General features: G+C 41.2%; 1 protein-coding gene and 2 non-coding genes across 6 annotated transcripts in view; 1 reads left to right on the top strand and 2 right to left on the bottom strand.

Moving 5' to 3' along the window:
- Positions 1 to 12692, top strand: part of itprid2 (ITPR interacting domain containing 2) — a 53829-nt gene extending 41137 nt beyond the window's left edge. For 2 of the 4 annotated variants that reach the window (XM_085373852.1, XM_085373853.1), the window contains exons 12-22: positions 65 to 431; positions 1831 to 2014; positions 4052 to 4097; positions 5322 to 5407; positions 6039 to 7826; positions 7951 to 8010; positions 8360 to 8484; positions 8578 to 8689; positions 9195 to 9260; positions 9388 to 9732; positions 11375 to 12692. In XM_085373852.1, the coding sequence (XP_085229978.1) occupies positions 65 to 431; positions 1831 to 2014; positions 4052 to 4097; positions 5322 to 5407; positions 6039 to 7826; positions 7951 to 8010; positions 8360 to 8484; positions 8578 to 8689; positions 9195 to 9260; positions 9388 to 9732; positions 11375 to 11482 (3287 nt within the window). In that variant the 3' untranslated portion in view covers positions 11483 to 12692. Of the gene's footprint in view, positions 1 to 64; positions 432 to 1830; positions 2015 to 4051; positions 4098 to 5321; positions 5408 to 6038; positions 7827 to 7950; positions 8104 to 8359; positions 8485 to 8577; positions 8690 to 9194; positions 9261 to 9387; positions 9733 to 11374 lie in introns of those variants that run through there. The other 2 variants (XM_085373854.1, XM_085373855.1) reach the window with 2 other exon arrangements.
- A 3224-nt stretch (positions 12693 to 15916) lies between these two features.
- On the bottom strand, positions 15917 to 15988 carry trnag-ucc (transfer RNA glycine (anticodon UCC)). The gene has a single exon. It is a non-coding gene; the product is annotated as a tRNA-Gly (tRNA).
- Positions 15989 to 17695: 1707 nt separating this feature from the next.
- Positions 17696 to 17767, bottom strand: trnag-ucc (transfer RNA glycine (anticodon UCC)). The gene has a single exon. It is a non-coding gene; the product is annotated as a tRNA-Gly (tRNA).
- Positions 17768 to 18540: the final 773 nt, after the last annotated feature.

The following is an 18540-nucleotide window of genomic DNA, read 5'->3' as shown; positions in this document are numbered from 1 at the left end:
TGTGTTACTCCAAAGTGTTAGTGATTTGGCTTTTTTCTAACTTTTTATAATTGCGTCTGAGAAGTAGAGGGAGGAGCAAAAGGAGGACGAAAGGGAGGAGGAGACGAGCAGTCTTCTCCTCTGAAGAAGAGGGACCCAGTAATAAACGCTGCCAAAATCCTCACGAGAAGCATTAGCAGACGCAACTTGTTCTCGTCCAACTCAGAGTCGACGGAAGCCCAAACGCCTAACCAGCAAATGCTAACCAATGGACATGAAGCTCCTGCTGACGCACCAGCGTCAGCAGAACAGGACGGATCCAGTACCAACTCTCACCACCAGGCAGAGGTGGTTAGCCCAAAACACATGCGCAAGAAAGACAACTGTCCCCTCGCGACAGTTACAGAGGAAACCAGTGGGGATGGAGAGACAGGTTCCCTAACAGACAACAGGTATCATTACTTAATGCATATAAACCAGTTTGAAGTTGTGGATGACACATATAGATCGATATTGAAGCCAGTGGTTCTCAAACTTTGTCAGACCTCAGTAATATCGGTCTGTCCAGTTAGGAATCATATTACATTGTGAATCCATTTCACCTGCTTTAGTACAAAGAACAGTGACAGCAGGTGTGATGGAGAGGCAACAAATGAGACAAAAGGGAAATACTTAGCAAGTGGTGCCCACAGACCATTTCTAGTTTTGCTTTTTGCTACCGTTAATCCTGTAGCAAATAAGATATTAGATGGTGTCCTGGGGATCTCTTTCCAGATCTGGATCAGAGCATTAGTGAGCTCCTAGACGGTCTGTCTCTGGTTTCAGATGCACCATAACATCTCAGATGTTCTCAATTGGATTCAGGTCTGAGGAATGTGACGGCTAGTCAGTGCCATCAGTTACTGTCATTCAGGAATTGCAGACATGAGGCTGGGCATTGTCCTGTACAAGGAGTAACCCAGGTGTCACTGAATCATCTCAGGTAATAGATGTGAGGATTGCATCCCCGCACATAACAGCAGTCAGAGTACTCCTAGCTAGCATGTAAAGATCTGTACCACTCTCCAAGAATAGGCTTCCAAAGACCATCATTAACCATCATAATCGCGCTGGATGATGATGCAGGCATCATTTCACATCTGGTATTTCTGGTATTCATGATTCAGTATTGACTCGTGGCCTTATCCCTTGCCCACAGAGACTCCTGCAGATTATCAGAATTAGCCTGTGCTTATTTTTTACTTCTGAGAATCAGATTTAAAAAAAAAAAAAAAAGAGCTAGTATTTTTTCTAAAATGCCACAATTTCTCAGTGCAAACATTAGCTATCTTCTACAGTGAATAAAATATGAGTTTGAGATTTGTGAGTCAACGTATTCTACTTTTATTTACATACAGAGTATGAACCCTTTTTGTAATTGGGTTTATAAATAGAAGTGACTAGAATGACTAACAAGAAAGTTTCCATTTAAAACTATTCCTCTGAATGACTTAAAATGTATTATTCACTGAATCACACAGAAGAAAAATATTTGTAAAGTACCTCAAATTTGGGATGTAATTTTTGTCATATTAGCATCCTGGTGCTACTCATAGCATCAGTGTTTTAATTCAAAACACGTAAGCTGCTGTTAATCTCTCTCATGTATTTATTAATAACCGATATCAGACTCTTCATGAAGTATGAAACTTCACTGCCAGCTTGAATCCATGCATCCAAAGCTGCAGTACTCATACATAAGCTCCCACTGTCCCAGTTTGCTCAGACGTCAAGCTAAGGTTATATAAATAACTGAATAACAAAATATTCTACCAGTTACTTCTCAGTTGACTAACTTCTACTTCCCATCAGACCTGAACAGCACACCACCGACCCAGACCTTCAGTCAACCAACCAGGGAACAGGGGAAGGCACTCAGGTGGTTAAAGAGGTGGAGAAAAGAAACTCCACCCCAGAGAAAGCTCCTCACACCCTGGCTCCGCCACGGCCGGCACATCTTCGCACAGAAAACGCAGACTCTTTTGAAATAGAGGAGGTACGGGTTTCTCTGGGGGCTTCATACTCCTTGGTCAAATTAGTGGGTGACCTCTTTCCATGGGCATGTTACAATGTTGTCACCAACTACTATTTAGCTGTTCCTGTGTTTGTGATGGTGTCCCAGGTAGAGCAGGGCGATATGGCCAAAAATATTTATCACGATATATATTTGAAAATTTGCGATAACGATATAACCGACGATATAATTGATGCGAGACAAAATACAACTCCACAACATTACTAGCGCAAAAAGACAACCTTCCATTTATTTTCACTTAAACAAGAAGCTGGTTTTTATGTACATTAAAGCTTTATAAAAATGTAACAGTGCAAATGCAAATTCCTTGCTGAAAGTTTAACCAAAAGGCATTTCCAGTAGAAATGGGCTGACATATCCTGAGCATAACCATGTATAATATCCACTGAAGTTAAAAAGAGGTGCTTTGCAACATTAAACTGCAGTGTGCAGTACGCATTTTTCGGACCATAAGGTGCACGGGATTATAAGGCACATTAAGCGAAACAAAGCAGTCAGATAAATCAAACTTTATTAAACTCATTCTTCTTGCTTCCTCCACTTCTGTACCATTGATTCATTAATGTTGAATTCTCTGGTAGCTGCTCTATTCCCATGTTGTTGCAGTATATTAATGACTAACCTCGTATTGTGGATGGATTATCTCAGTTGTTCTCCTGACTGAAGTTTGGTCCGTTTACAGCATCCTGCCATGCCATTCCATTTGTCTCTAACCATGAAGAACCTTCACGTTAACTTTTATAAGTGGAAAAGTGTTAGTGTTCGTCCTCCAGCTTCACTGTTTATGTTATGCTAACATAGCTGTGTCGCTAGCGATCACGTAGCACATCATTATATACCAGCTAGCCAAACTTCAGTAACCCTACAAACGTCACTGCTGTTTAGTTTCCTGTCTTCATTTATGTTGGAAGTGATAGCAGAGCTGTACGTTTGAATTTTTTCAGAAATCTCTCAGTCAGAACATGCAATATCATGCTTAGGTAACTAGCGAAACTAGCGAGCTAACTTCCGCTAGCTTCCTGCTAACTTCTAACTCCGTTAAATGTAATAACTTTTGTTTTCATGGATGCCTGGAAGTTAAACTTTATAGTTACACCTGGTAAAGCAGCAATGCTGATCGTTTTATTAAAGATGAAAGAATTTAGACAGTTTTTAACTCTAAGTGATGCTGCAGTGTTGTTTGACCTGAAGAATAAGGAGTTTAGGACCCAGATTACTCCCAGATTTAAGAGCATCTTAGAACGGCCGCTTGCATGTTCTGCAAAAAAATGTGCTTTGTTGTGTATCTGACGGACAAACACCAAACCAGTTCCACATCACGGAAGTTGCACCATTTTTACAAACCAATTCTGGTTCATCTGTTTCACTCAACAATCGGCCATGTGCGTATGAAAACAAAGGCACTGCGCATGCGCGTTTTACTCCCATTCTATTGCGATATTTCATTTTCCTATCGTTGCCTAACATTATACCGGTATTACCGTGAACGGTATAATATGGCCCAGCCCTAGTCCCAGGTTACCAAAGCCATTTCACATTTACATGTATGCTGTCGGTTCTCACAGACTGGTTCCCTTGTAGGCTGTTAGCCAGTGGGCATGGCTTGGAACGATACTCTAGGATTCAAATTCATGCAAATAAAGACAAAAATCCTCTACTTACTGTAATACGCTGGCAGAAGTGAAATTTTATGCATATTTAGGCTATACTTTAGACCTCAGAACCAGCTGTTCACAACAGCTTACGTCATCGGGGGGGGGGGGGGTAAAAAAACAAAAAAACTCTTGAAGACAGAAAAGGGACACATGGGTGTCAGGTAGATGAGAACCCGTGTCCACTGGTCTTTGCAGCTTTAGAAAAACGAGCTTGTTGACACACGTTGCCTGAATCTGCTCAGTGAAGCGGAGTAGTTGGTAAAAAGCCTGAGCTTTTATTTAGGGGAAGGACTCTGTTCAGTTCTTTCTTTCTCCTAAAACTCAGCCTGTTTTTGTCCTGTAGATTAACGAAGACGAGGCTAACCCACACAGGACGTCTAGATCGGGAGGTGAGCGCTGACTTGAGTTTCTGAGTGACCTTATCGTTTCACTTGCATTTTTCCTTTAAGCAAGCAGATGGTCATGTTTGTATTCAGTGCTTTTCAGTAAAATGCAAATGTGTACTGTGTCTGTGAGGGCTGACTGACTGAATGCATTTCATTCCTTGTGGAACACTCACCAAGATACGTTTGAATAATACAAAAATTTCATTGTTTAGATCAGGGGTCTCGAACTCCAGGCCTCGAGGGCCAGTGTCCTGCAGGTTTTAGATGTGTCCTTGATCCAACACGGCTGATTTAAATGGCTAAATTACCTCCTCAACATGTCTTGAAGTTCTCCAGAGGCCTGGTAATGAACTAATCATTTGATTCAGGTGTGTTGACCCAGGGCGAGATCTAAAACCTGCAGGACACCGGCCCTTGAGGCCTGGAGTTCGAGACCCCTGGTTTAGATCGTTTTACTTGAAAATGACGTTTTGAAGAAATCCACGGCTGAAATTTCACTTCTTAACATTTTATTGTCTAAATATCTGTGGACTTTTCTGTCATTAACACCGACTCCCTGTTAAGGTGGATTCTGTTAGAGCCCGTTATGAACATTGTTGTTTATCTTCATTGTCCATATAGTCACACCATTGTTTGTAAGAAGTGCGAGCCCATCTTTTAATCCTTAACTAGCCAGATCGAGTACATAAAACTATATATAGTTCACTGGAGTTCCAAATCAAACACTCCTATTGATGCTTGAATCTGATGATGCTTTAAATATGCAACATGATAAGATCTCATAGAAAAACATTGTTGAAATCTTAAAAGAACTCTTTCATTATAAATGGGGGGAAAAAATTGGTGGGGCTTTTTTATTTATAGGATTTCTAACAGAACGTCAGAAAGTTTTGTTTTAAATTCTTTAACTGCTTTGTAGTAAATCATGCAACAAACCAGTGGAGTGTCGTTTTTTTCCCCCAATTAAAATTCAGAGTTCAGCAGCTTCCTGCAGCCCTTCTTTATCTGCTTTGATCCACTTAAAAGCCTTGTCTTTCTTTCCATCTTAATGTGTTTTTATTCGGTATGAACTAAGAATCTCGTTTCCTTTAGACATAGAATTTCTACACAGCTTCTTGTTGCACGCTAACATGTTTTCTATGAATGATTCTGCTCTGCCACCTGCAGGACAGATCGGGTAATGCAGGAAGAAATAAAGCTGTTTATTTCCCCTTTCTCTCTTTCTAGTAGACCTCTCGAGGAGAGACAGCCTACAGTCTGACAGCAGCGGCTATGCTGAGGAGCCTTCTGCTGATCTCAACAGCCACCTTAAGGTCTGTTTGTTTGTTTCTCATTCTTTTTTTTTTTTTAAGTCTCTTCTGTGCATCCCTCCTATTTTTCTTTTTCATGACCGTCACCTTCAGACTTATTTGAAATGAATCATGAAAAACCAGACAAAACTTAGTCAAAGCAGGAGAAGAATCACAAGCAGCGTAATCAAATGTGGCCTAGAACGCTTATTTTATTCTCTTATTTAAAGAAAAAAAAAGTACTCCTATGTAATCTAACATAAATCAGATTTAGCAAGTAGGAACTGAGCATTCAGTGGTAAGAAAGCACCAATATAAATCAAGGTGTCCTGATTGAATAAAATAGCAGCTCTAATGACTTTGACTCTAATTGGAGACTAAAACGTGTGCAAGTAATACGTCTTTTGGTCGCACATGGGAATTTTGGATTACAAAGATTACTGCAGAGCACATTTCAAAAGTGCAACCATCAGAAAATTGCAACCACAAAAATTTAGTCACTGTAACCTGAGAATTTGATTTTGTAATGCTGTATTTTATGTTTCTTCTACTCTTCATTGTGGGGAAATACTATACCCTTTCACTATTAGTTATATATTTTTCAATATTTATGATTATTTGGGATTTAAGTATAATTTGAATTAATTGTAATCAGGTGCAGGTGAGTAGTGACAGCTGTGACAGCGAGACCACTGTGACGTCGCACCCTTCACAAGACGTGGCTACTCCCCTTGCAATGGACAAGCCAGCATTTGACCTGCCAGATGGTAGAGAGGAAGAGGCGAGGCCAGGTGAAGCTGCAGAGTCGGATCGAAGTAACGGCTCCAGGGAAGAGCACATGGATACAGAGACTTCAGAGCAGATTCCACAGTACACAGCTCACCATCTGCCCAGGAGCAGGCCAGTAGAAGTACAGCAAGATGAAACTTTGGGTAAGGAGAATGTTGAGAGATGTGACCGGACTGATCCTGATCCTGATCCAGAGCCTGAGTCTGCTCAGAGTATGCCTGCTGCAGAACAACAAGCACAGCCAGAGTCAAAGGAACCCCAACATGATTCAGAGCAAGGACCAGAGCACACTCAGAACCCGACAGAAACTGAAGGAGACACAGATACATCCACAGAGAAAACGAGTGGTGAGAACAAAGTCAAAGTAGAGCCTGTGTTCTTGGATGAAGCTGAATCACATTGTCCTGTGGCTCCAGCTTCTCTGGTCCATAGTGCTTTAGACCGAGCCAAACAGTCGAACCGTACAGCCTCCCAGAGACGTGGCATCTCCATGCAGAGGTCCTCTTCCTTGCCCTCTTCACTCCTTTCGCCCTGCAAGATTGTATCATCTGTCAGGATCCAGTTTGGGCAAGGCCTGGCGTCCTGCACCCAGCCCAAGTACTCCTTTAAATACACCCCTGAGCCTGAGGACAAGGAAGAAGAAGAAGACGGAAGAGAGGAGAAGGAAGAGGAAGAAGTGGAGGAAGAACCAACCAACTGCCTGTCAACTCTGATCATAAATCCTGCCTGCTCATCTAGCTCCAAAAAAAAATCACCAGCTGTCTTTCCACCTAAGCCCATACCTCGGTATCTGATGCGGCCATCCTATTCCCTACAAAGCCCCAGCCCTCCTCCTGATTGGCCATCAGGAGTAAATGCCGAATCTTGGAGCACCCAGAGTGTTCCAGATTTGTCGTCCAATCCGCAGCAGCCTGGCCACTTCCAGCAAAACATGAATGCCTACCGAAACCAGCAAAGTTTGAATCCAGAGGAGAATCTGTTCTCTGATTCTCACCGTTCAGCTCAATACCCCTGTCCCAGTCCAAATCTTAATCAAAGATCTAACTCCAGCTCACATCCCTTCATGTCGAACCCTGCTTTGCAGTACACCCCTCCTCATCTACACGGTAGTCTTCCTAACCTCCACCATCACCACAGCCCTTCAGTGAACCACCGTTGTAGTCTAACCAGTCTCCTTCAGCCTTCAACTTCCCCAGGCCCCCAGCATGACAGCATCTCCAACTTGCATCCTCTTTCAACTCCCACATCTCCTCACCACATCCCTTCGGGTCACTTGCATCCTGGACCTTCTGGAATGTATCACCCGGTCTATAACCATCAATACAGTCACCAGCAACCCTACCAGCTCCCTCCTCAAGGCTCACAGTTTGGCTCGCCCTACTTTAGTCATCAAGGCTACAACCCGTACCTGTCATTTCCCCACCACACCCATCTCCATCCGACAGTGTCCCCAGAACACAGTCTGCATCCAGGGCTGGCTCCTCCTCCTGGCTTCCACATAGGCATGGGTTTGGCCCTTAGCCCAGGTCACAACCTCCATCCAGGGCTTCGTGATGCTAATGCTCCAGGTCCAGGACCCGGCCAGAGCCCATCTAGCACAGAGATGCAGCTAAGGAGAGTCCTGCATGAGATCCGGGGAACAGTTCAGAGTCTGGTCAGTCCTCCTCAGTCACACTGTCTTATCACCCTGTTAATTAAGGTTTAGTCTGGAGTTTGTAGTTCTTCTTCTTATTCGGAGTTTCCCTTCTTATGTTGTTATTGCTGTTCTCCTCATCTAGAACCGAGCCGATACTCCAGACATGTTCAGTGAGCCCAGAGCAACTCTGCCTAATCACCAGGTACCGTCATCTCCTCTGATGCCTGCGTAGCTTTCTCTATTTTGGCCACATAGAACGTTTGTATGTTAAATCAATAAAACAGTGTTTGTTCCCGGATATAGCCTTCAGTATTTAAATGTTGCTTTTCGATTCCACTGAAAGCAGCAAGTGTTTTTTGGGTTTTTTTTACTGGCTCATTATTTACATGTAAGAACCTTGTGTTCCATATTTACATATTTTCCATTGCATGACTGAAAACCTACACACTCTTAGTTTTCAGTGCTTGTTCTTCCAACCAGAAAGCGCTGGAGCAGACCGTTGTCACTATCAGTAAATGTGTGATTCACTGTGCGCCCGTCTCTGGTTTTAGACTTTGGCAGAGTTTCAGCAGAAGAGGCGGAGCCTGAACTTGTTCCGCAGTCAGATGATGGATCTGGAGCTGGCAATCATCCGACAGCAGGCTCCGGTCTACAATCACCTGAGCCCTGCTGACAGGTGACTCACAAAAGCAAACAGAAATGTGACGGTGCCGTGACACCGCAATGCAAAGCAAACCTGGAGAGTGTGTTTGTGTGTGTTTGTTTGCAGGCTGGAGTTGGAGCAGCTTCAATCTCTGAGGTCAGCGGTCAGAGAGGAACTGCAGGAGCTCGAACAGCAGCTGGAAGACAGACTGGAGCTGACGCACCGCACGCAGCACAGAGTAAATGCACACCAGAGGATTTGTGTAAAACAGCTATTGTCATGCTTTTTGTGTTAAATTCTGGGGGAAAAAACACCTGAAACATCAGATCTGTAAAATGGCACAAATATATGTAAAAGAAAAGTGTAATGGAAGAGTACTAAAGTACAGCGACACAACAAAGGACGTGGGGCTAAAAAGTCCCCACCGGCCCCCTCAGAATTAGCTAGGCTGGTATAAATATATAGTTAAAAAGGAGGCCTTTCATATGCTGTGACTTGTTTTCACCAGCCACCTAAGCCACATGAGGATACAGCACTTCAAAGTTTACCCCATTAAAAGTCATTAAATCAGTGCAGTTTTGCTACTGAAACTACGATATATTCCATGATACTGAAGCATAAACATAATATTTTATGTTTTTGCTAAATAATTTTGTACAAAAATTGTCAACTGATTCTGAGAGAAAAGGCAGAAGGCCTGTTATATTAGTTTGTTGTAATACTGCCATTGTTCTTTTCCTCAGGGTCTTCACAGAGACTTCAGTGTTGAAAGTCTGTCCACCGCCTCTGCGTTGAGAGCCATGGAGCCGGTCAGCGCGCGCACACACACACACACACACACACACACACACACACACACACGCAATGTTTTTGTTACATAAAGCTGAAAATACTAATGTCTTAACCTTTTCCTGCCCGTCTTTCCTATCTGTCCAGGTGTCAGACCTCCTCAGAGAGCAGCTCTTCCTGCAGTCAGAGATCGGCTCTGACCGCCACTCCTCCTACACAAACCCCTCCCCGAGGTCAGTCAGTCCAGTGAGAGAAGATCAAGGAGGAGGAGATGGCAAACAGAAGCAAGGAATGTATCGGGCATCGATTAATATAACCCCTGCGCCCCCTCCTCGACCCAACGTACACACTGAGGAAACTGAGGAGGAGGAGAGAGCCAGTGATGGAGCAGCATTAGCAGCAGGAGGAGGTGGCAGAGGAGAAGCACCAGAGGTGGAGGAAGGAGCAGCGGGGGAAGTCAGAGTGGATAGCCTGCAGCAGCTCATCAAAGAGGTAATGGTTTAAAGCAATTTATTCGAAGCCAAGATTGAGGTCAGGAAATTCATTTGCAGCTCAACTTTTTGGGATCACACTCTGGAATTCCTGCCCGACATATCGTAGCTTTCCTCTTTGTTAAGCGCGAGGACCAGCTGCCCAAACAATGTTGTTGACTCAGTGTTGCTGCTTCTGTTATTATGTTTATAGAGGAAAAAACATTTACAAATGAAGTTACAGATGCTCGTAGGTCTCACCAGAGACTGTAATTGCACTCTCGGCTTAACAATGATTAATAAATATTTATTAAAGTCAATAATAAGTCAGTAGCAAGGGGTGTGAAGTGATGCATGAATGCATTAGCAAGTGTGACGTGTGTGTGTTGTACATGGAAAACCAAATGACAACGACAACAAAACAAACAAAGCAGCGCGTGGCTTGGAGGCGGAGTAGTCACAAATCCATAGAAGGCGGTTTAAATAGTCCTTTAACATCGAGCAGGCATTCTGGACTACACACGTGTCCTGTATCTTCACATCCGGTAACAAGGAATCCAGGAGTCAGGCTACAATAGTAGATGTAAATTTAAACAAAAGTCTTTCGTTTTCTGTCTCCAACTATTCAGTTTACAGAGAAAAGCAGCAAATATCCATAAAACATTTTTTGTCCATGGAACCAAAGACCACGAACAAAAGATGTTTGTTTGTTTGTTTGTTTGTTTGTTTGTTTCCTTTGTTTCTGGCTACACAGTCAAGAGTTGAGCAACCATTGGCTCCCTATTAAATCCAGAATCTAATTCAAAATCCTGCTCCTCACATACAAGGTCTTGAGTATTCAGGCTCTATCTTATCTTAAAGATCATATCACTGTATCACCCCAAAAGAGCACTTCACTCTCTCACTGCAGGGTTACTTGTGGTTCCTGGTATATTTAAAAGTAGAATGGGAGGGAGAGCCTTCAGTTTTAAGGCCCCTCGTCTGTGGAACCAGCTCCCAGTTTGGATTCAGGAGACAGAAATACTCTCTATTTTGAATATTAGGCTTAAAACTTCTATTTTTAATAAAGCTGGATCGGGTGAAACTTCTCTTAGTTACACTGTGTCTCTTAGATACACTGAGCGTTTCTCCTTCACTCACCTTGTAGGTTCCTATCTAGATCAGATACTATGACACCATCAGGTTCCTACCTACTGCCCATCAATACGCTAAAATCATAAATCTTTGCAGTACATATAAAACACCGTATATAAAAACTGAGTCATTTTCATTTGATTTCCAACAGCGTTAGCATGGCAGATAATCTGCTGCTAGTTGCTGATTGCAGTGGGTGGAGTTGTCCTATAAACCCTTTCTTTACAGTGGCTCCACCAAGAGTTATTCCCTAAGTTTGACTCGTCTTATCTTTCATTTCATATTTCTTCTCATTTTTAGGAGATTCTTTTAAAATCGTCAGTTCTTTTCACACCTTATCTTATCCCCCTGTGCTCAACATTTCCAGAGATATAAAAGCTAGATAACAATAAAATGTTGTACTCAGTTTTCTGATTATATAAGGTGTCTTTGCATTAAAAGCTTAAATTAAAGGAGGATTCTCCACAACAATCTGAGGGATCAGGTCAAGTTTTTAAGCACTTTCACCTCTTCTGATTCTTGTTTTCCAGATTCGAGAGAGTGTGGCGCAAGAGGTGCGACGGGAGATCTTCAGCGAGCTCTTGGCTGCCGTTTCACCACGGCCGTCACCGCTACCCGCCAGGCAACCCCCCGTGTAGTCACAGCAACAGCAGAGCACCGCCCCTTTCAATCACAGCCTGAGAGACACCACTGTCTGTCTGTATCACTGTATAGCTGCGTAACACTGTGGAACACAATGTGTGTCTGGTACACTGTACGTCTCTAACACTGATGATGAAACATCACCTGTATGTGAATAGCCCCGCCCCCACCTGGTTGCATCTACTGTGGTGGTCTGATGCTTCTTGGCTATGGCACCCAGAGACATCAACGACATCCCTTCTTCCCTTCCCAAACTGTTGTGACCAAACAGCAGACGCACCTAACTACAACCACTGCCACTTTTGCTAGTTATGCTAGTTATACTAGTATACTAGTTTGCTCACACCTGCCAGTATGACCACTACTAATCCCAGTTCTGTCAAATCTCCTCTGATCCCAGCAGGAAATCAGATGACACTAGCAGAAGACATGTTTGGATAATTGTATTTAAAGAAATCATAGAGCTGAACTGTGCAGCTGCACATAATACTAATCACAATGATCTTGTCCGTGATCACCTTCAAAGAACAATGTAAGATTACTGAATGTAACCAACTGTGGCATCAGTGTTCAAAACCTCAGCAGTTAAAGCGTTAGTTCAGCCCAGTCGGCCACAACATTAGAACCACCGCTCATCTCGGTGCAGCGAGGACGTTGTGACAAGTGCACTGCAAACACTGCCAGGATAAACTAGGCTGCACTCCACAGCCAAACAACAACAGCAGAAAAGGATTTGGTGTCAGTGTCCTGGTGCCAGATACCACAGAACATCCCGGAGTTCATGCCCCCGTGGGTCAGAGCTGTTTTAATTACAATGATGGGCACCTAAAGCAGTGTTATGCAGATGGGTTTAATGAAGTGGCCGTTGGGTATATTTCCTCTCTTCCTGCTTTATTTTTATTTTTTTAAAGCTCTTGAATTTTCTAGAACGTCTGAAATTTTTGCTTCTGTTCCACGATGAGCATTAATTTAACTTAATTTTCTGCTGATCACAGCAGTGAAAAATGAAATTTAATAAATCTGAAAGTGAAACGGCACCTTGGTTACTCTGAATTCTCCCTGGACCTTTATTGGGAATATTTTTAGTTGTTTAAAAACAAAAAAAGCAGTGAAAACTGTTTCTGGGCATTATGTATCTGAGTATTTTTAAAGTTTTCAATTTCAAAGAGCCCATGTTATGCTCATAATATAGACTCATAATTTTATTTTGGGGGATCTATTAGAATATGTTTACATAGTGTGGTTTTTTTTTTTGTTTTGTTTTTTTTACTTAAAACACATACAAATTTTTATATATTATAGATGACATCGTATTTACTCATTCTGCACATTCCTGCAGCTTCTCTTTCCACTGTCTAAACTGTTTCCAGCTACTTGTCCTCTGACAGCTGTCAGGGAGGCCAGTGTGTTAGACAGTAACAGAAGAACCGTATGAGCAACAAACATGTGAACTTTAATCTTAGTAACTTTCCAAACCTTACAAGTTCACACATAAGCTATACAACAGACCTAAAGGAAAGGTGGGGAAAAACAAGAACAACAGGGGCGCTTGAAGCATTTTAGTCCCGGGCTGTTCAGCAGTATATAAAATAATTCATGTCTGAAGAGCAGTTGCTTCTGACTTCAACTCTGTTTCACTTTGTCACATCGTGGAGCTGCTTTGTTTTTTTTTAAATCAGCTGGACGCTTTAAACATGAAGCAGCTGCTTCTAAGCCCCCTAAACAAACATTTGAAACATTTCTTTATGGTATGAACGCCACAGGTGAAACTCTTTGGTCCTACACAATGTTGGGGTGGAGCCAGAAAGTGGATATTTATCCTCAAGGAGACTTTTTTCTATTATTGAATTAGGCAGAATTGAGCCTTAAAAACAAGGAAAATGCCCTAACAACTATTAGGCTGTACACTGTTAGAGACTGTAAAGATCTGCATTCCTTAATCTTTAATAATAGTGCTGAATTCTTTCCACCTTAAAATGACTCATTCCATGCACATTTCACCTTAATTGCTTAAAAAGGGTTTAAGTAGACATTTAAGAGTTTCTGATGCATCATCATCGCCTCCATCATCGTCGTCATAGTCCTCCTGCTGCTCTTCTTTTTCTGGTTGTGTGTTGCCTCCTGCTCATCAGATCATCAAAGATATTGAACAACCTAACTCCAATCACAGTACTTTTAATAATAACCCATTTTATGTTAGAGTACACTAAGTTTTGTTTATATGGATAACCTTGCTGTCATGGCCTCCAGCTATTTAACAAAACACAAACAAAAAACACAAAACAAGCATTTGTATTTGACAGCTATGGAGCTGCGAGAAAAGGTGTTTTGTTTCTCTTTGGATGAGACACCAGCAGCTAGCCCCTTTTTCCAGTCTTTGTGCAAAGCTAAGCTAAAGCATCCTGTAAAATCGAGGAGTCTTTGCTTCAAGTGTTTTTGTTTGGGTTTATTTCTTTATGTCGATCATGCTCGAGCAGGTGGAGTCAGCGTGCAAAGTCATGAGATGCTTACGTTCTAGATGACAGAGATTTCTGTAAGTTGTCATGGGGACCGTGATGATGATGTGGATGATGATGTATTGGCAAGTCAGAGGGAAGAGCTTAGTGAGATTTAGCTGCGTTGGCATGTTAGTTTCACTTGTGCAATAATGTAAACATATTTTTGATCATACGGAGCTCATCTGTGGATATCTTGTTGTGATCAATGCAAACCGCATGTCTTAATACAGATAAACCTGAAACTTGCTGCTTTTATTCTGGGAAATTTGAATCTTCTGCTTGATCACAGAAGCATTAATAACCAGTTGGCAAACCTGTTTTCTTTAGCATTAAAGCCTTTGTTTATGTGGTCGCTCAGCTTTCTGCATGTACCATTAGTTATTGATGAATACAAATGTAAATGTGGGAGCTGAATGTGTTTAAGGCATCCACGGCCTAAACATTAGGTTTTATTTTATTTTTAAGTCATGTCGTTGGCTTTATGATCTTGTCGTGATTACTTTGAACTTCCACGCATACTTGCATTAGGACTGAACTTACGTCCTGAAAGCTGATCTTTGTGTGTATGGACGTACGTCCTTTGTCTTTGGAAACAATATATCTAAGGTCCAAGGTGCACTCCCTAGTCATGTGAAGCTTTCAGCAACATTTAGCATCAACATAATCATTGAGCACGTGGCTCAGATGTTGTCATGTGGCATAAATATTTAGTCCAGTCCAAACTGGTATGAATTAAACTGGTATTTGTCCTTTGATTCTCTTCAGACTTTACTGAATTTGTGTTTGCAGAAAACGTTCTCTCTGTGCTCGCTGATGAGAAATCCTTCACACACTTCTAATTCATTTTAATGTCGGACTGTGGGTGTCTACTCATTTCTGTTAATGTCTAATAATGATTATGTGTATTTTGTACTGATGTCTTAAATGGGATGCAAGGAGGGGACACTCTATAGAGATGAGAAAATAAAGATGTATTTATTTTCAGTACAGAGGAGTGGTGTACCGTGTGTTTGTGTGTGGACCTCAGAAGGATCCCATAAATACTCGATATTTAGACAGACAAGCTGAAAATTTGCCTGACAAAGACAATATTTTTGTAATTTTGCCACCAGCACAGTGGATTTGAAAACAAACAATTAAGATGTGATTGAAGTGTAGGAAATCAGCTTTACTTTGGGGATTGTTTTTTAAGATTTGCATAAATTGTTTGGGAATTATGCTTGGGAATTCCAGTTGGAACCAGGCAACTTGTGTTTACTAACACTGTGACTGCTGATAGAAGAAGCAGGATAAATTCTGAAGTGTACAGGGCTAAACCCTGTGCTCAGATTCAGCCAAACTCTATAGACAGCACTTCAGTGTAAATGGATGATGACCCAAAGCATGCTGAAAAAAAAAACAAGTTTCTCAGTGGAAAGCAATGGGATATTCTTTAATGCCCAAGTCAGTCACCTGATCTCAACTCGGATTGTGCTATTTATTTATTAAATACAAAACTAAATGCAGAAAGACCCAAAAATAAGAAACAACTGGAGGAGACTGCAGTAAAGGCTGAGCAGAGCTTCTCAAAGGAAGAAACGCAGCATCTGGTGATATCGAGAGGATTTACTAGAAGTACAGATAGTTTTGTTTAAAAGATTGTGTTTAAAAGTATTGATTCAACTTCTTTAATCAAGTAGAAGAAAATCAATAAAATCAGGCTGTGAAATGTAATCTGAGTAGGAAAGTAAAAAGTAGGTCTTTGACAGACATTTCTACCAGCTGTTTCTGTGCAAACTAACTGAACGTCATATTATTTTAATATGATAATTATAAAGTAATACTACTTCAAGGCAACGCAAACTTTTTTTAAATTTGAATACCCATTAATTACATACCATCGTATTCTTTCTGATATAAAATTACTTTCTTTCCTCCATCACAAAACGAGGCTGCGATGGCCGGGAATCGAACCCGGGTCAACTGCTTGGAAGGCAGCTATGCTTACCACTATACCACCATCGCTGTAAACACATCTGGAATCAGGCTTCTGTTGAGTCGTCAGTTTATATGGGTGTATACAAACAGCAGGAAGAGAAGAAGCATGACCAAAAATGTGTTTTGTTAGAAACCACAAGATTGTTTATCTTCTGTCAAATCCTACTAATCTTGCAGAGCTCCCTCACCAAAGTTTTGGGTTTTTTTTTTTTTTTTTTTTTTTTTTTTTTTTTTGCCTGAATGTGAGGAATTAATTGGGATTCAGCAGGTGGAGGAACTCAAAGGTTGGTTGTAGTGGCTCAGCTCAGAGGGGAAAAGAATCACTACTCAATCATTTCTAATGTGAGCTTCAAGAGATTTTCTTTGCATACAAGCTGCGACCAGGCGTTTAGGTTCAAATCACTTTGATGTCTTAAGGCCTGCAGTGCTGGGGAATTTAAACTTCCCTCAAATATGTTAAACATAAGGTAACGGGCCTGCTGTGAAAATGAAAGGAGTAAAAAGTACAGATATCCATGTTAACATTTAAGGAGTAAAAGTTAGAAGTTATCAGAAAAATAAAAAGTCAATGTGTAGGTACCTGAAAATTCTACTTAAGTACAGTAACTAAGTATTTGTATTTCGTTGCTTCCCACCTCTGATGTCCATGGGTTCTTGACTTCAAGTAGTCATTGACTGCAAAGGATTCCTATCCTTATGTTTAAAATGACGTTAGTCTGTTTAATTTGAGACTGAAACTGGGCGCTGTGTATATAAAAATCGATGTACTTCCTAGGGATGTTAACCTACTATTGGTAATGTGAGTCATCACATGAGCAAAGGTGTGAAAAATATGTGAGTCATTCCCATCACCTGGCCGACAACTGAAACCTCTGTGAGACCTTGCCCCACCCCGCCATCATGTGAGCTGTTGATGTCACATAAATGTGAATAGACTTAAACAGTGGATGCCGTAGACGTGTCCACAAATGCAACACAGGAGGACAAGACTCAGAGGCACACCTGCAACACCTAAGAAAGGACACGCTTCCCAGGATCCCAGTGTTCACATTTTGGACAATGACAATTGGTTTAAGAGAACAGTAAATGAGGCCGTGTATGTCCACTATGATCGACCATCTTTGTGGGTTATGACACCTCCAAAGGGACAGCCCTCCCTAGAAAACTAGACAAAACTAGACAGTTGATCTATAAATGACAAAGCCTCTTGGATGATAAGTGAAACATCCTCAAAATATCTAAAGAAGTCAAATTGCCTTCTTTTTAAGCTCTCAATATTACTGGCCAGTAAGAAGTATTACTCACAGATCATCAGGTTCTGCACACTTAGTAAAACACCTTTTTTCCACCTTAATCTTTCCATGGCCAACTCAATCACCTGATATCAGCTAAGCAGATTGTGCTATTTAGTTATTAAATACAAAACTAAATGCAGAAGGACCCAAAAATAAGAAACAACTGGAGGAGACTGCAGTAAAGGCTGAGCAGAGCTTCTCAAAGGAGGAAACACGGCATCTGGTGATATTGAGAGGATTTACTTAAGCACAAGTACAGATAGTTTTGTTTAAAAAGTACTGATTCAACTTCTCTGCTCAAGTAAAAGAAAATCAATAAAATCTTTTTACAATAAATTGTTATTTTACTTTGAATACCCATTTATTGTATACTATCGTCTTCTTTCTGACATTAAACAGGTTTGTTTTCCTCCCTAATTGCTCTGTCACAAAATGAAGCTGCGATGGCCGGGAATCGAACCCGGGTCAACTGCTTGGAAGGCAGCTATGCTTACCACTATACCACCATCGCTGTAAACACATCTGGAATCAAGCTTCTGTTGAGTCATCAGTTTATATGGGTGTATAAAAACAGCAAGAAGTAAAGAAACATGACCAAAAGTTGGTTTTGTTAGAAACCACAAGATTGTATATCTTCTAATCTTGAAGAGCTCCCTCACCAAAGCACAGGCCTTGGTTGGGAAATAAACAGATGTGGCAAAAGCAAAGACATTCTTTAGTTAAAAATACAGATACTTGTGTTAAAGTTAAGTACCGATCAATTGTTTTACTCAAATAAAAGAAAATCAGTAAAATCAGGCTGTGAAATGTACTCCGTGTAAGAAAGAAAAAACTAGCTCTTTGAAGGACATTTCTACCAGCTACTGTTGTGCAAAGCTAACTAAATCTCATGCTATGTTAATATATAACAGTAAAATAATGTGAACACAACTCAACACATTTTTTGTTTTTTGTTTACCTGAATGTGAGGGACTAAGTGGGATTCAGCAAGTGGAGGAACTCTAATGCTGTGGTTGTAGTGACGTGGCTCAGTTCAGAGGGAAAAAGAATCACTACTCACAATCATTTCTAATGTGAGCTTCAATAGATTTTCCTTGCGTACAAGCTGCGACCAGCTGACCTGCTGCTCTTTGTGAATTTACACAACTGAATCCCACAAAATGTAAGATGTTTCATGAGATATCCTAGTTGACTTCCATTCCCTATTATACCGTCTTTATAGACAGTATAAAGTTAGTGGAATTCTGTGAATCAATCATAAACTTACATTTAGATGAATCTCTG

This window comes from Diplotaxodon limnothrissa, linkage group LG16 (genome assembly GCF_057381915.1).
Source record: "Diplotaxodon limnothrissa isolate DT_005_m linkage group LG16, D_limnothrissa_male_GT1.1, whole genome shotgun sequence".
Classification (NCBI taxonomy): domain Eukaryota; kingdom Metazoa; phylum Chordata; class Actinopteri; order Cichliformes; family Cichlidae; genus Diplotaxodon; species Diplotaxodon limnothrissa.
Note: the sequence above shows the minus strand (reverse complement) of the source record. Positions and strands in the feature narration are given on the sequence as shown.